Source organism: Pteropus medius, unplaced genomic scaffold, assembly GCF_902729225.1.
Source record: "Pteropus medius unplaced genomic scaffold, Ma_sr-lr_union100, whole genome shotgun sequence".
Taxonomy (NCBI): Eukaryota; Metazoa; Chordata; class Mammalia; order Chiroptera; family Pteropodidae; genus Pteropus; species Pteropus medius.
In genome coordinates this window covers 12,895,497-12,907,938 of record NW_024349799.1, presented here as the reverse complement: position 1 = coordinate 12,907,938, position 12,442 = coordinate 12,895,497, and the positions used below count along the sequence as shown (strand labels likewise).

General features: G+C 44.9%; 1 protein-coding gene and 1 long non-coding RNA gene across 8 annotated transcripts in view; one reads left to right on the top strand and one right to left on the bottom strand.

Moving 5' to 3' along the window:
- Positions 1-2,600: 2,600 nt before the first annotated feature.
- The window catches only part of BLTP2 (bridge-like lipid transfer protein family member 2), a 24,355-nt gene continuing 14,513 nt past the window's right edge, over positions 2,601-12,442 (top strand). For 3 of the 7 annotated variants that reach the window (XR_005658046.1, XM_039886101.1, XM_039886098.1), the window contains exons 1-17: positions 2,601-2,772; positions 3,585-3,708; positions 4,212-4,261; positions 4,545-4,692; positions 4,866-4,984; positions 5,221-5,281; positions 5,474-5,663; positions 6,249-6,372; positions 6,525-6,649; positions 6,902-6,969; positions 7,077-7,222; positions 7,898-8,016; positions 8,128-8,291; positions 8,449-8,707; positions 9,198-9,403; positions 10,649-11,744; positions 12,160-12,351. Coding sequence is in view for 6 of the 7 variants with exons in the window: in XM_039886101.1 (XP_039742035.1) it covers positions 2,660-2,772; positions 3,585-3,708; positions 4,212-4,261; positions 4,545-4,692; positions 4,866-4,984; positions 5,221-5,281; positions 5,474-5,663; positions 6,249-6,372; positions 6,525-6,649; positions 6,902-6,969; positions 7,077-7,222; positions 7,898-8,016; positions 8,128-8,291; positions 8,449-8,707; positions 9,198-9,403; positions 10,649-11,744; positions 12,160-12,351 (3,304 nt within the window). In the remaining variant the exon portion in view is untranslated. Of the gene's footprint in view, positions 2,773-2,957; positions 2,976-3,129; positions 3,149-3,584; positions 3,709-4,211; positions 4,262-4,544; positions 4,693-4,865; positions 4,985-5,220; positions 5,282-5,473; positions 5,664-6,248; positions 6,373-6,524; positions 6,650-6,901; positions 6,970-7,076; positions 7,223-7,897; positions 8,017-8,127; positions 8,292-8,448; positions 8,708-9,197; positions 9,404-9,742; positions 9,867-10,648; positions 11,745-12,159; positions 12,352-12,442 lie in introns of those variants that run through there. The other 4 variants (XM_039886100.1, XM_039886099.1, XM_039886102.1 and 1 more) reach the window with 4 other exon arrangements.
- Positions 11,180-12,442, bottom strand: part of LOC120620985 (uncharacterized) — a 25,210-nt gene continuing 23,947 nt past the window's right edge. The window contains exon 2 of the long non-coding RNA XR_005658053.1: positions 11,180-12,422. This is a non-coding gene — a long non-coding RNA (uncharacterized LOC120620985). The remainder of the gene's footprint in view (positions 12,423-12,442) is intronic.

The window sequence follows — 12,442 nt, the reverse complement described above, 5'->3', positions numbered from 1 at the left end:
TTACTTAATCTGTTTCTGCAGTTGAGAGAAAGGGATAGGAATAGAAAGAGGAACCTACATTTATTCACTGTCTGCTAATTACTAGGCACCATAGTGCAGATCTTAAATCATTTAATCTTCACAGATATGGGATAGATAACTAGTTTTACCAATACTGCCCAAATTCTTAAAGCTAGTACGTAATTTGAGAATGGGAATCCAGCGGTGTCTGGCACATTTTTTTTTTTTACTACACTACAATTGTGTTTAGCTCTTGGAAGATAACTACTCTTTTTGGACAAATGTGATATCTTTCTCTGAAAAGGTGGGTAGAAAACTTTTGTCCTATGCTCACTTCATTCTTTCCTTTCCTTTGCTGGTCAATTCCAGAAAGTTTGTCCTTCGAGCATGACAGTGGTGAACAGCCATTTCTGCTATCTGCTTGTACTAGCAATCCTTTTTATTTAATTTATTTAATTGAAAAATATGGAGGTCACATTGGTTAATGAAATCAAATAAGTTTCAAGTGTACAATTCAACAGTATGTTGTATATATATTACATTGTGTGTTCACCACCCAAATTTAGATTTCCTTTCTTCACCAACTATTTGACCCCTTTACCCTATCTACCTCCCCCCATATCCTCTTCCCTCTGGCAACCACTAATCCACCATCTGTGTCCATGAGTCTCTGTTTGTCATGTTTGATTGTTGCTTTCCATTTTATATCCCAAATGGGTGAAATCATATGGTTTTCAACTTTTTCTGTCTTACTTTGCTTAGTATGATTATTTCAAGCTCCATCCATGTTGTCGCAAATGGCAGGATTTTCTTATGGCTGAGTATAATAATCCATTTTATATATGTACCACATCTTCTTTATCTAGTCATCGATTGTAGGACGCTTTGGTTGCTTTTATGTCCTGGCCTCCATAAATAATGCTGTTATTCACATTGGGGTGCATGTGTCTTTGTTGATAAATGTTTTCAGATTTTTTTGGGTAAATACCCAAGAGAGGGATTGCTGGATCATATGGTGATTCAATTCTTAATTTTTTGGTTATACCAATTTGCATTCCCACCAGCAGTGTATGAGGGTTCCTTTTTGCCCACAACCTCTCCAACACTTATTACTTGTCCTGTTGATGATAGCCATTCTAACAGGTGTGAAATGGTACCATCATAGTTTTGATTTGCATTTCCCTAATAGCTAGTGAAGTTGAGTATCTTTTCACATGTCTTTTGGCATTTCATAGGCCTTTTTATTTTAGAAGCTTATATTTTTTTCTTCTTTTTGCTTTAGGGAGTTAAGGTAGAACATTTGGGGATACAGGTATCCCCTGTTTTCTGAAAGTTTGTGTTATGCAGCACTTTACTTTTGTGAAAGACCTACATTAGTATGGCAATTTTTTTTGTAAGAGCAAAAATCCTCTTTTGATTTCTTTCTGTTAGCGAAAACAAGTACTAAGGTGAACTTTGGGACAGTTGGGCCTTCCCTGAAGGCTCACAGACAGAACATACCCTGATGAGAGGTTTCAGATTACAAGTATGGTGGAAATATAGTGTTTGAGAGTAAATATGAACTAGAAAGAAACAGTGGTGGAGCCTCAGAGATGTGAAATGACTCATGAAAGGACTAGAGAAAGATGGAAACCAGTGGCGGGATACAAACAACTTTGGGCAACCCAGGTGAAAGGTGAAATTGTGCATTATCTGAAGGCGTGGAAAACACAGTCTTTTGTAAAATCTTGAAGGCTGTTTATAAAGATTAGGATGTGAGAACAAAGGTATGTAAGCTACTTATTTTGAAATCCTCAGAATTTCTTCAGCTTGTACTGGATTAGCATCACTGTGCTAGAGTTAGAAGGGACCTTTGTCCAATACCCTTATTTCACAAAGAAGGAAACATGCAAAATAAAGTTGACCCAAATTCTCTATTTTGTGTAATAATTTTGCTTCCCAGGTAAGCTGTTGCTGACGGGCCAGAACAACGTCTACTTGTGGCATCCCAGATTGCACTACGCACAGTAGACACTGACAATTTCTCCAATTAAGAATTTAGAATGGTGCTGCCCGCATGAGTCCAATACAAATTGACTAGAACAGTATTCAAACAGTGAATGAATAAAACACTCATTCCTTACTGGACGGAAGGAGGTGGTATTTTTGAGGCCGTATAATTAACCTCTTGGTTTCCTCAGTGATTTTCAGACAAGGCCTCTAAGTAAGATAGGAAAACTACTTCGTAGGGCCTAGGGGTGCGTAATATCCTCGGTTCAAGCCCTAAGTGGCCAAGTAGACTAACCATCCCGGGAATGAATGTTCCGCGGCCAAAAAGAGCCAACGAGGTCCACCGGCAGCCAGGGATAGGAGTAGATTCCCACAGTTCCGGGAACGGAAGGGTGCGTCCAGGGGCGGGGCGTGTGTGGCAGTTCGCGCGAGGTCCGCTCCCCAGCATTCTTCGTCCGAAGCCACGCCCAGACTTCGCGCTTGCAGCGGGTCGGCCTTGTCGGATCGCCGGCGCCGGGCGGGGCGGGACAAGGAGACAGCTGTTGGCTGGAGGGCTGCGGGGGGCGGGGCGCACGCGCGCCAACGCTTCCTGGTCCCGTGCTGTCTCTGCGCGCGCGGCTGGTCGGCCGGCGGCGGCGCAGCACGTAGCCGTAGTGGCAGGCGGGGGGGTATGAAGGGGGGGGCTGGAGCTAGGCCGGGCTGGGCCGGGGCTGTAATGACCCTGTTCTTCGCCGCGCTGTTGGCCTTGCTGTTGGTTGCGCTGTGCGCCCTCTTCCTAAGCCGGTGAGGGGAGCCCGGCTATGGCAGGGTTGCGGCAGGGAGTGAAAGAGAGACTGAGGAGGGGGGTGCGCTATAAAGAGCGGCAGGGGAGAGCAGGAGGGAAAGGGCTGATGCGACGGCGCGGGGGTGGAGGGGGGAGGGGAGAGGGGGGGCGCAGAGCTGGAGCAGGAGCGGAGGATGGGAGTCGGGGAGACAGGAGCGAGAAGGCGAGGCCTGAGGAGATGCTGAGCCTGGGAGCTGAATAGGGGGATGGGGGGTGGGTGGGTGTTTGTAAGGAGCCTAACTCAGTGGTCTACCTTTCCTGCTCTACATGCCCCTGGGTGTCCCCTTCACCGAGCGCAGAGGGCATCTGCAGCCTTGCCCTAGGAAGCCGGAACAGGTCTGGCCGTCTAGGGGAGAGCGGCATTTGAGCTGGCCGGGTGTGACCCCCACAGTGCCTTCTTACGGACACCTGTCTGGAGGGCGAAGACAGAGATCCTTTGGGGAGCGTGTAATGGCACATCTGACACGGCTGCCTGTACTTCGACTCCTGTTGAGACCTACTTGTGGGGTTCCTAAAGATTTGAAGGGTTTCTTCCTTTGTCCCTAACTTAGCAGGTGGAGTTTAGTTTGTCTGATTTCATATGGGTGGAGAGGACACTCCGAGTTAGAGTTCTGAATGTATGTGACAGAGTGGTGTTTTGGGATACAGGAGAGTTGCCCAGAAGACCCATCTTCAGGACTTGACCCTTTGCAAGGGCTTCTAGGACCAGCAAGGGGTGAGGGAAGCCATAATTGGGAGAGGATCCTATGAACTCACAGGGATTTTTCTGCAGGTGGCTTGTGGTCCGGTTGGCCACCAACTGGTGTCAGCAGAAGCTGCAGGCGGAGCTAAAGATTGGCTCCTTTTTTTGGATACAGAATGTCAGTCTTAAGTTTCAGCAACACCAGCAAACAGTGGTGAGTCTTGGGGAACTCCTGGGTATGTGTGTGGGGTTGATCCAGCTGAATTTCAACTTTTAATTTCCTTTTAAAAAAATTTCTGGTTGGCTTTCCTAGTTAACCCAGTCTTGCCACCTCTTTGCCAAGATGATCTTATAGTTTGGGAACACTGGGATTGATGTAAGTTGTTCAGTTAAGAATGCTTATCAGTCACAGTGTCCAAGGCACATAAAAAAGATACAGAAGTAAAGCACAAAACAAAGATAACAGGAAATAGAAGAGCTTACTGCTCTAATTTAAGAGCAGAAACAGGGCAACCTATCCATAAAAGAGAATTACTAACATCATTGTGAGGAGCAGGATATAGTGCTGAAGAGAGAAGCTAGTTGAAATGGAATGGAGGGTATTTAGTCGAAGGGCTGTAGCACTTCTTTATTTTCCTAGAACCTTTCCTGGCTTGTCAAGCTGCCTGTGCATTACGTAGCAGCTAATGTACAAAGCTTTCTCCCGTACTGTTTTAGGAAATTGATAGCTTGTGGATTTCCTGCAAACTCCTTAGCCACGATCTGCCGTGAGTACCCTATATCCTCACCCTTCCTTTGGAGAATATTTTGGGTTTTGGTTTGTAGAATGAGACCTCACAATCCAAGAAGGAATGTGGGTTCTTGGCTTGGTGTCTCCTGGTTAGCCTGGAAGCTACTCTCTTTGTGAGACATATTGATAAGTACTATGAGACTATCCTCCACGATTTGAGCTACATTTTTAGGGAGAATAGAGAGAGTGGATGTGAGGGAGGGGAAGAGAGTGCTATGGAAAGGATGAGCCTGATGGCAGTGAGGTTCTCTTCTGGGCAGACGCTATGTGGCATTGTGCTTTGGAGAAGTGCGTATCAGAACGGACCTGCAGAGGGTTTCTGGCCTGTTTGCTCCATTCTCCCAGAGCAGTGGGGTGCACCAAAAGGAGCTGTCCTTTAGCCCATCCTTACTGAGGATCTTCTGCCAGGTGAGACTACTCCCACTTTCTGGGACTGCTAGGAATGGCTGGCTTTGGAGTCATGGGTGGGTTTTTGTTCTATTTGTGGGGCATAAGACTAAAAGCTGCCTCTTATTCTTTCTCTGCTGGAAAGGAAGAGCAGTGCCTTGACAGTGATTATTGTTCCTCTTTGGTTCTTCCAGCTATTCTCCATTCACGTAGATTCTATAAACATCATGGTTCTCAAGGTGGCTACTTCTGAGTCCTTGTGGCATATTCAGATCAGAGAAAGCAGCTTTCTTTTGGATAGTGATGGAAAAAGGTAAACACTGGGTAGAAGAGGGTCTAGTGGTCCCATTCTTGCTTTATAGCTATTTCAGAGTGGGTGGATGTCAGGGTCTTCTTATCAAGGTGTAAAGTTCTCATTTTGTGCAATTTGAGGAGGGGCTATAAGATTAGGCACTGCTGTTTGCCTTGTCTCTTTCAGCCAACAAAGCTTGATTGAAGGTAAATGGTGAGGACAGTGGCCATATGCTCTTAATATTTTTCCTTTCCCAGACTAAAATGTGAAGTGAGCCTAAGTCAGATCAACAGCAAAGTTCTAAAGAGTGGCCAGTTGGTGAGTATGCCGTGATCATTCAGATGCCTTGTTTCCCTCTGTGCATAAGATATGAAGGACCTTAGGGCTTATGTTCTAGATTCGGTGTCCTTATGGAGTTCCCTCAAAGTGTCGTTCCAGACCACTGCATTTTGAACCAAAACCCCCATACTCCATATACATACACATCTTAAAAGCTTATTCTTTCTGCAGGAGGACACCTGCCTAGCAGAGCTCTCACTGACCCTAAAGCTGTGTCTAGAGGTGGGCATCAGGAGTTGGCAACTGAAGGCCATCACTGTGGATGTGTGGACACTACATGCTGAACTGCATGAGGGCTTCTTCTATAGTCAGTTGTTGCACCAGGGCCCAGGCCTGGCACCCAAACCTGTTCCCTTTTCAGGTAAATCCCCAATCAGTGAGCTTCTTAGCTGTTATAATCTCAGGTTATTTTGGAAGTAGGGAAAAATAATAGTGGTCTCACTACTCATTTAGGTATGACTTGTTAGTCACTATGGCCTGGGACCCTGAGGATAGTTAGAGGAAATAGGGCATTTGCTTGTGGTAAATGGAAAAACCAACATTTAGTGGATAATTATCATGAGTTAGGCCTGTACTACTTGTTTTATATATGTTCTCTCACTAAATCCTCAGCGATTCACAACTGAGGACACTGAAGCATAGGAAGAGTAGACATATATCTTGACTGAAGTCACATAGCTAGTTGCTAGGAAAAATGGGGTTTAAATTATTTGGCCCTAAAGTCCATTTTCTATTATACCAGTCTCCTCTCCATACTAGTTTTTAGACTCTGGAGAAGGAAGTACAAGCAGCTACCTGAATCTCTGGGATATTTGCCTCGTGGCCTATGATTGGCATTTGCTTAGCTTATTTTATGTGGGAGATTTTGGCCAAAGAGAGCAGGGCATTTGGGGAGACTTGAGTGTTAAGGATTGATGGTCCTTGTATTATTCATTCATGTTTTCAGAGGTGACAGAGAACTTGGCTGAGCCAACTCTGCCTGGCATATACCTCCTTCACCAGCTGCCAGACCAGGTCAAGGTGAAGATGGAGAACACAAGTGTGGTGCTGTCCATGAATAGTCAAAAGAGGTGAGATCTTTTCTGACACAGAAGTGTAGAGGGTGATAGTTGGGAGCTATACACTAGGGTCTCAATAACCAGACTAGCAGCTGCACTGAGCTTGTCTGTGGGGTGAAAGGGCATTCCACATATTTCTGAGTTACAGTCTGTCTCTGGTCCAGGCATCTGAATTGGACACTGAAGTTGTTGCATTTTCTATACCACCGTGATGAGGATCAGTTGCCCCTTCGAAGCTTCACAGCAAACTCTGATATGGCACAGATGAGCACTGAACTCCTACTGAAAGGTTTATGGGTGGGGGTGCTGGTACTTAAGAGAGAATGGGAGGGACCACACAATCTCTTTCTCTGTGTGCTACATAGTCTTCTTAATTTATTACCAGTGGGGAGGGGAAGAAGGGAATATACTGAGAGAAAATGGCCTCCAACTCTTTTAAGTGTTAGTAACAGTCTGTTCATCTCTTTGCCTACTTTTGATCCTTTCCTAGTTTTACCTTTTGCCCTTCTAGTGTTCTTTGATCTACCCTCTGCCCTTACAGATGGGTTGTTGCTGTCCCAGAGCCGCCAGCGCATCGTCTGCCTCAACTCCCTCAAAGCTAGTGTGCAGGTGAGATGATTGTGGTACTAAGAATCATTCCTTTGTCTCTTCTCTTTCTACATCGTTGCATTATGAGGTAAAACCCAAGCCCTTAGTTCTGGTGGTCTCATTTCCAGGTGACCACCATTGACCTCTCAGCCTCCCTTGTTCTGAACACTTGTATTATTCATTACCGGCACCAGGAATTTTCTCTCTGGCTGCACATGCTAGCACTAGAGACTCAAGGGTCTAATTCATCTGTTCTTAAGCAAAGGAAAAAAAGGTCAGTGTAATCTTTTTCAGCCACTATTTCATCAGGTGGATTCTCCATAATTCTTTCGGTCTAAAGTGGCATTTTGTGTGAAGTATGTATTTGACTGTTTTTGATCTTTCTAAATCAGTTTCAATGTCCCAGTCTCAATAGCAATCCTATTTTATATATCTTCCCCATTAGATTAGACTCTGTGGTAGTAGGATGATGTTCTCTTTATTTTTATGTTCTCATTGCCTATCACAGTGCCTTATTATACAAAGTAAACGTTTGTTGAACTGAACTTAAATGATAAACAGTATCTTGTCTGCCTCAGATTATATAAGGTCACAGGTCATATCAGCAGTGCCATATTTCTCTTTGTGTAGTGCTTGCATTGTGTCCCATTCAGAACTTAAGGTTAATGACTTGGAAGTGATGCTCTTTGGTTGTATTAGTTTGAATTATACAATATTTGACCTATGAGATGGCAATTTCACATGGTTCAACCTGATATCTTTCTGGCATTCCTGCAGATTCACCATTGGGAGTAGCAATGAACTGATAAGTTCAGTCTTTTATTTTCTAGTTGCATTTATTTCTGAGAATAACAATAAAACTCACCCTGACTTTTGAGAGCTTCAGGAATCTGTTCCATGATAAGAAGCTATAGTTCTTTATCAAACAATGATGTCTTGTCCTATGCAGAACTTTCCCCCAAATCCTGGCTCCCATCATCTTTAGCACTTCCATCTCCAATGTCAACATTTCCATTCAGCTTGGAGATACACCGCCCTTTGCCTTGGGATTCAATTCCATCTGTCTGGGTAAGGCTTTGCGATGGAAGAGGAACAAGAATCTATCCATTAGTGGAGCTGGGCCCAATCGATGGCCATAGTGGCTCCATATAACACCTCTCTCTCACCTTCTTTGTTTAGATTACCAGCACCTGAGGCCACAAAGTATCCATCAGCGGGGCGTCCTAACTGTGGACCACCTCTGCTGGCGTGTGGGCAGTGACTCCCACATTCAGCGGGCACCCCATCCACCCAATATGCATGTTTGGGGCGAGGCGCTTGTCCTGGACTCCTTCACACTACAGGTAGGGAGGGACTTTGGTGAATAGGGGCCCATGTGGTTTCCTTATTCTGCCATGCTTTAGAGCATGGTGTGCCTTTCTGGCAGCAGGCAGTGTATCAGGGCATTGCAGAATTGTGTGTCTGCATGTTCTTAATGGGGTCCCTCTGCTACTTTTCTAGGGTAGCTATAACCAGCCTCTGGGCCTGTCCAGCACCCAGTCAGATACCCTCTTTCTTGATTGTACCATCCGAGGGCTACAGGTAGAAACATCAGACATCTGTGCCCAATGTCTCTCTCGGATCTTATCCTTGATGGGCCCACAATCTGGAAAGTCAGCAGTCTCTAGGGAATCTTCATTTGGGGAATCTGTGTCATTACTGTGGAAGGTGGACTTGAAGGTGGAGGACATGAACTTGTTCACCCTTTCTGCCCTGGTTGGTAAGTAGGACAGGCAGTCTATATGCTGGTTTGGTTCAGTCTGTTCCTTCTCATTTAATGAAGCTGATTATCTGGAATTTTTCTAAGTTAGAGGCTCAAGATGTTGGAATGTCTTGCATAACTGTTTGGCTTCTTGATATTTCTTAAGAGCTTACAAAAGGTAAGCATTAAGCAAGATTTGTAAGAAAAAGACAGCCTTGATGTCTGATCAAGAGAATGAGATGCATTTTTTCTTAAATGTTCTTGTGTATTTAGTTCCAAAGAGTAACTGGTGTATCTCTGGGCAATTTGTAAGAGTTAGGGAACTTCTTTGGCCCTGCCAAATCTAGTTAGGTTAAGATGGGAAAGGAAAAATTTCCCTAAAACATGAGGGATGAACATAGGCAGTTGCGGGGAATTAAGATAACTAGAGTGAAGAGAAGAAGGAGAGTGAGGACTGAAGTTGCTATGAGAGCTGAGAATCAAGGCTGACATGGTTTCTGGATGTTAGGTGCTTCAGAGGTCCGACTGGACACACTAACTGTCCTGGGAAGTGCCGAAACCTCCACTGTGGGTATTCAAGGTCTTGTGCTTGCACTGGTGAAGTCAGTCACAGAGAAGATGCAGCCCTGTTGCAAGGCTCCTGACATCCCTGCTCCAGTGCTCAGCCTCTCCATGCTCTCCATCACCTATCACAGCAGCATCCGCTCTCTAGAGGTAATGATTGTATGCGGTGATGGAGTCAGGTTGAATTTTCCCTAGGTTTAAAGCATTTCCCAGTCTTTCGAGTCATGTGAAACTTATTTATGAGAAATACAATATCTGATGTTCTTTTTTCTGTCTTGTTTTGAACATTTTTAACTCATTATTAGGCAACTTAAAGTATGTACAAAACTAGAGAGAATATATGAATTTTCACGTATTCATATTCAGCCTCAATAATTACCAGTTTATGATCAGCTTGTTTTATCTATACTTCTGCCAGTTGCTCCCACCTCTGGCTCTGGGATTATTTTGAAGCAGATACTAGACACGTAATAACTGTATATATTTCAGTGCATAGCTCTGAAAAATAAGGGGCTTTTTAAACATCAAGATCTTGTGTCATCAAGAGGCTGGAAGAGATCTGAAGATGGAGATGCTGGCAAGTTTTGAGAGGCTTTCCAATATCTTTCTCAAGGTATTAGATGGACATGGGGCTCTGTTAGGAGAGTGGGCTATCTTCCTGTTTGTTATACTTCAACTTCTTTTGGAAACTGAGGAGTTTCCTTTTCAGAGGCTGGACTGAAAGGAATTTTTCTGTACTGAAATTAAAATTTTCCGTCTGTGTAGCTGTTCAGAACTGACTTTGTTTTTCGAGCTGGCAAGGACTCTGCTCCCTTCTTTGAGGCATACTTTCACATAAGTCCATTGCTGTTTTGACTTGAGTGGTCAGTGGTTTTTATTTTTAAAAATTTAGTTAAGATGCAATGAAACATTTTCAGATCGATTGTTGCAGTGGTTATTATACAGAGTGTGGCTATTATAGAAAGATAACTCATGAGTAGAAACATAAAGCCAAAAGATTTATTGAGTACATGCTGTATATACCAGATGTACTTTGGTAGATAGCAAAGAATTAAAACACATAGCCTCTCTTCTCAGACAATTTAGAATCCAGTTAAGGAGAAAAAAAGTGTGAGTGCTCTTACATGTAAACTGAGTAAGAACTGTTTGCTCAGCTTATTAGTGCTAAGGGGGACAAGGCAACGGGGTAGGGTAATTTATATTTTTACTCAGGAACGACTTCTGCTTCACTTCTACTTCACTCTTGAAGGTTCAGCATTTCTCATGGGTTTTCCCGGATGATATTTTTGAAGTGGAGATGGTTCTTGAGTCACGTATGCATGTACAATAATCTCTGCCATCTCTCCTGTTCTGAGACATGGTAATTGACAGATTCTTTTCTCTTGCTCCCTAAAGGTTCAGTGTGGTGCAGGGCTGACCTTACTCTGGAGCCCACCAGATCACATGTACCTGTACCAGCACATCCTCGCTACCCTGCAGTGCCGAGACTTACTAAGAGCTACTCTGTTTCCTGAGACTGTTTTACTCCTTGAACTAGAGACTCCAGGGACCATTTCTGAGCCTGAAGGCCATCCCCCTGAGCCATCTCCACCAAAACGGCTGCTAAACCTGACACTAGAGGTGAGCACAGCCAAGCTGACAGCTTTTGTAGCTGAGGACAAATTCATTACCCTGGCTGCGGAGAGTGTATCGCTGACCCGGCATGGGGGTTCACTGCAGGCTTACTGTCCAGAGTTGGCTGCTGGATTTGATGGCAATAGCATTTTCAACTTCAAGGAGGTGGAAGTGCAGCTGCTGCCTGAGCTGGAGGAGATGATCCTCCACCGGAACCCCTTCCCTATGCTGCAGACCCTCCGGAACCGTGTTTGGCTGCTCTCCCTGGGCTCAGTCTCAGTGGAGTTTCCTTATCAGTATGATTTTTCTCAAACTTTGGATGAGGCTGTGGGAGTTCAGAAATGGCTGAAGGGGCTGCATCGAGGAGGAACTCGTGCTGTGGCCTCTTCAAGCTGTGCCCCACTCCCACCTGATCTACTCTTGAAGGTTCAGCACTTCTCATGGGTTTTCCTGGATGATGTTTTTGAAGTGAAACTTCGTGATAACTATGAACTAATGAAGGATGAAAGTAAGGAGAGCGCCAAAAGGCTGCAGCTATTGGATGCCAAAGTGGCTGCCCTTCGGAAGCAGCATGGGGAGTTATTGCCAGCCCGCAAAATTGAGGAGCTCTATGCCTCTTTAGAACACAAAAACATCGAAATCTACATCCAGCGCTCCCGTCGTCTCTATGGCAACACACCCATGCGCCGGGCACTACTCACTTGGAGTCTGGCAGGGCTAGAGCTAGTGGCTCTGGCAGATGCATCCTTCCATGGGCCTGAACGTGTGGTAGAGCAGGTTCGAGAGCTTGATCCAGGCAGCCCTTTTCCTGCTGAGGGAGTAGATCTTGTTATTCATTGGTGTCGTATGCTCAAGTGCAGTGTCAAGACGTTTCTGGGTAAGTTGTAAGGAACCTCCTTATTTGCAGAGCCTGGTGTTTGCCCTTGGAGCTCCAGGCAGCTCTTTGTTTTTACAGAGGAGCTTGGTTATACTGGAGACTGTGGCTATTTTTGGATGGGCGTGAGATGGGTGGGCTCCTCTTCCCTTTCTTTGTTCCTGAATTTCACCCTGAAACTGGTTGGCTAACATAAAAGAACAACTAACACAGTCATTTTCAGAGTTACTGCGTCTCCTCACCATCTGCTCAGGGTGTCTATGCCCTTTTTCAACTTTGCTACCAACTAACTACCAGCTTTGGTCTCCTAGATGACTTTGTAAAATGGATGGATAAAAATAGTAGCAGGGAAAAAAATGCTTGAGAATGCCGAGATGGTCCCCTAAATAGCCAGTGTGTACCTTTCCTACAATAACAGTTCGGATAAGAGACTATCCTCGGTACCTGTTTGAGATCCGTGACTGGCGGCTGATGGGTCGACTCGTGGGCACTGAGCAGAGTGGTCAGCCTTGCTCCCGTCGGCGCCAAATCCTACACTTGGGGCTTCCGTGGGGTAATGTGGCAGTAGAGAGGAACATGCCCCCATTCAAGTTCTACCATGACTTCCACTGTGAGTAGAGAAGGGCATTTGGTTTGGCTGAGGGATGTTGTGATGGCTGAGATGGAAGATGTTTCTTCCTTCTGTAGAGAAGGAAGAAAAG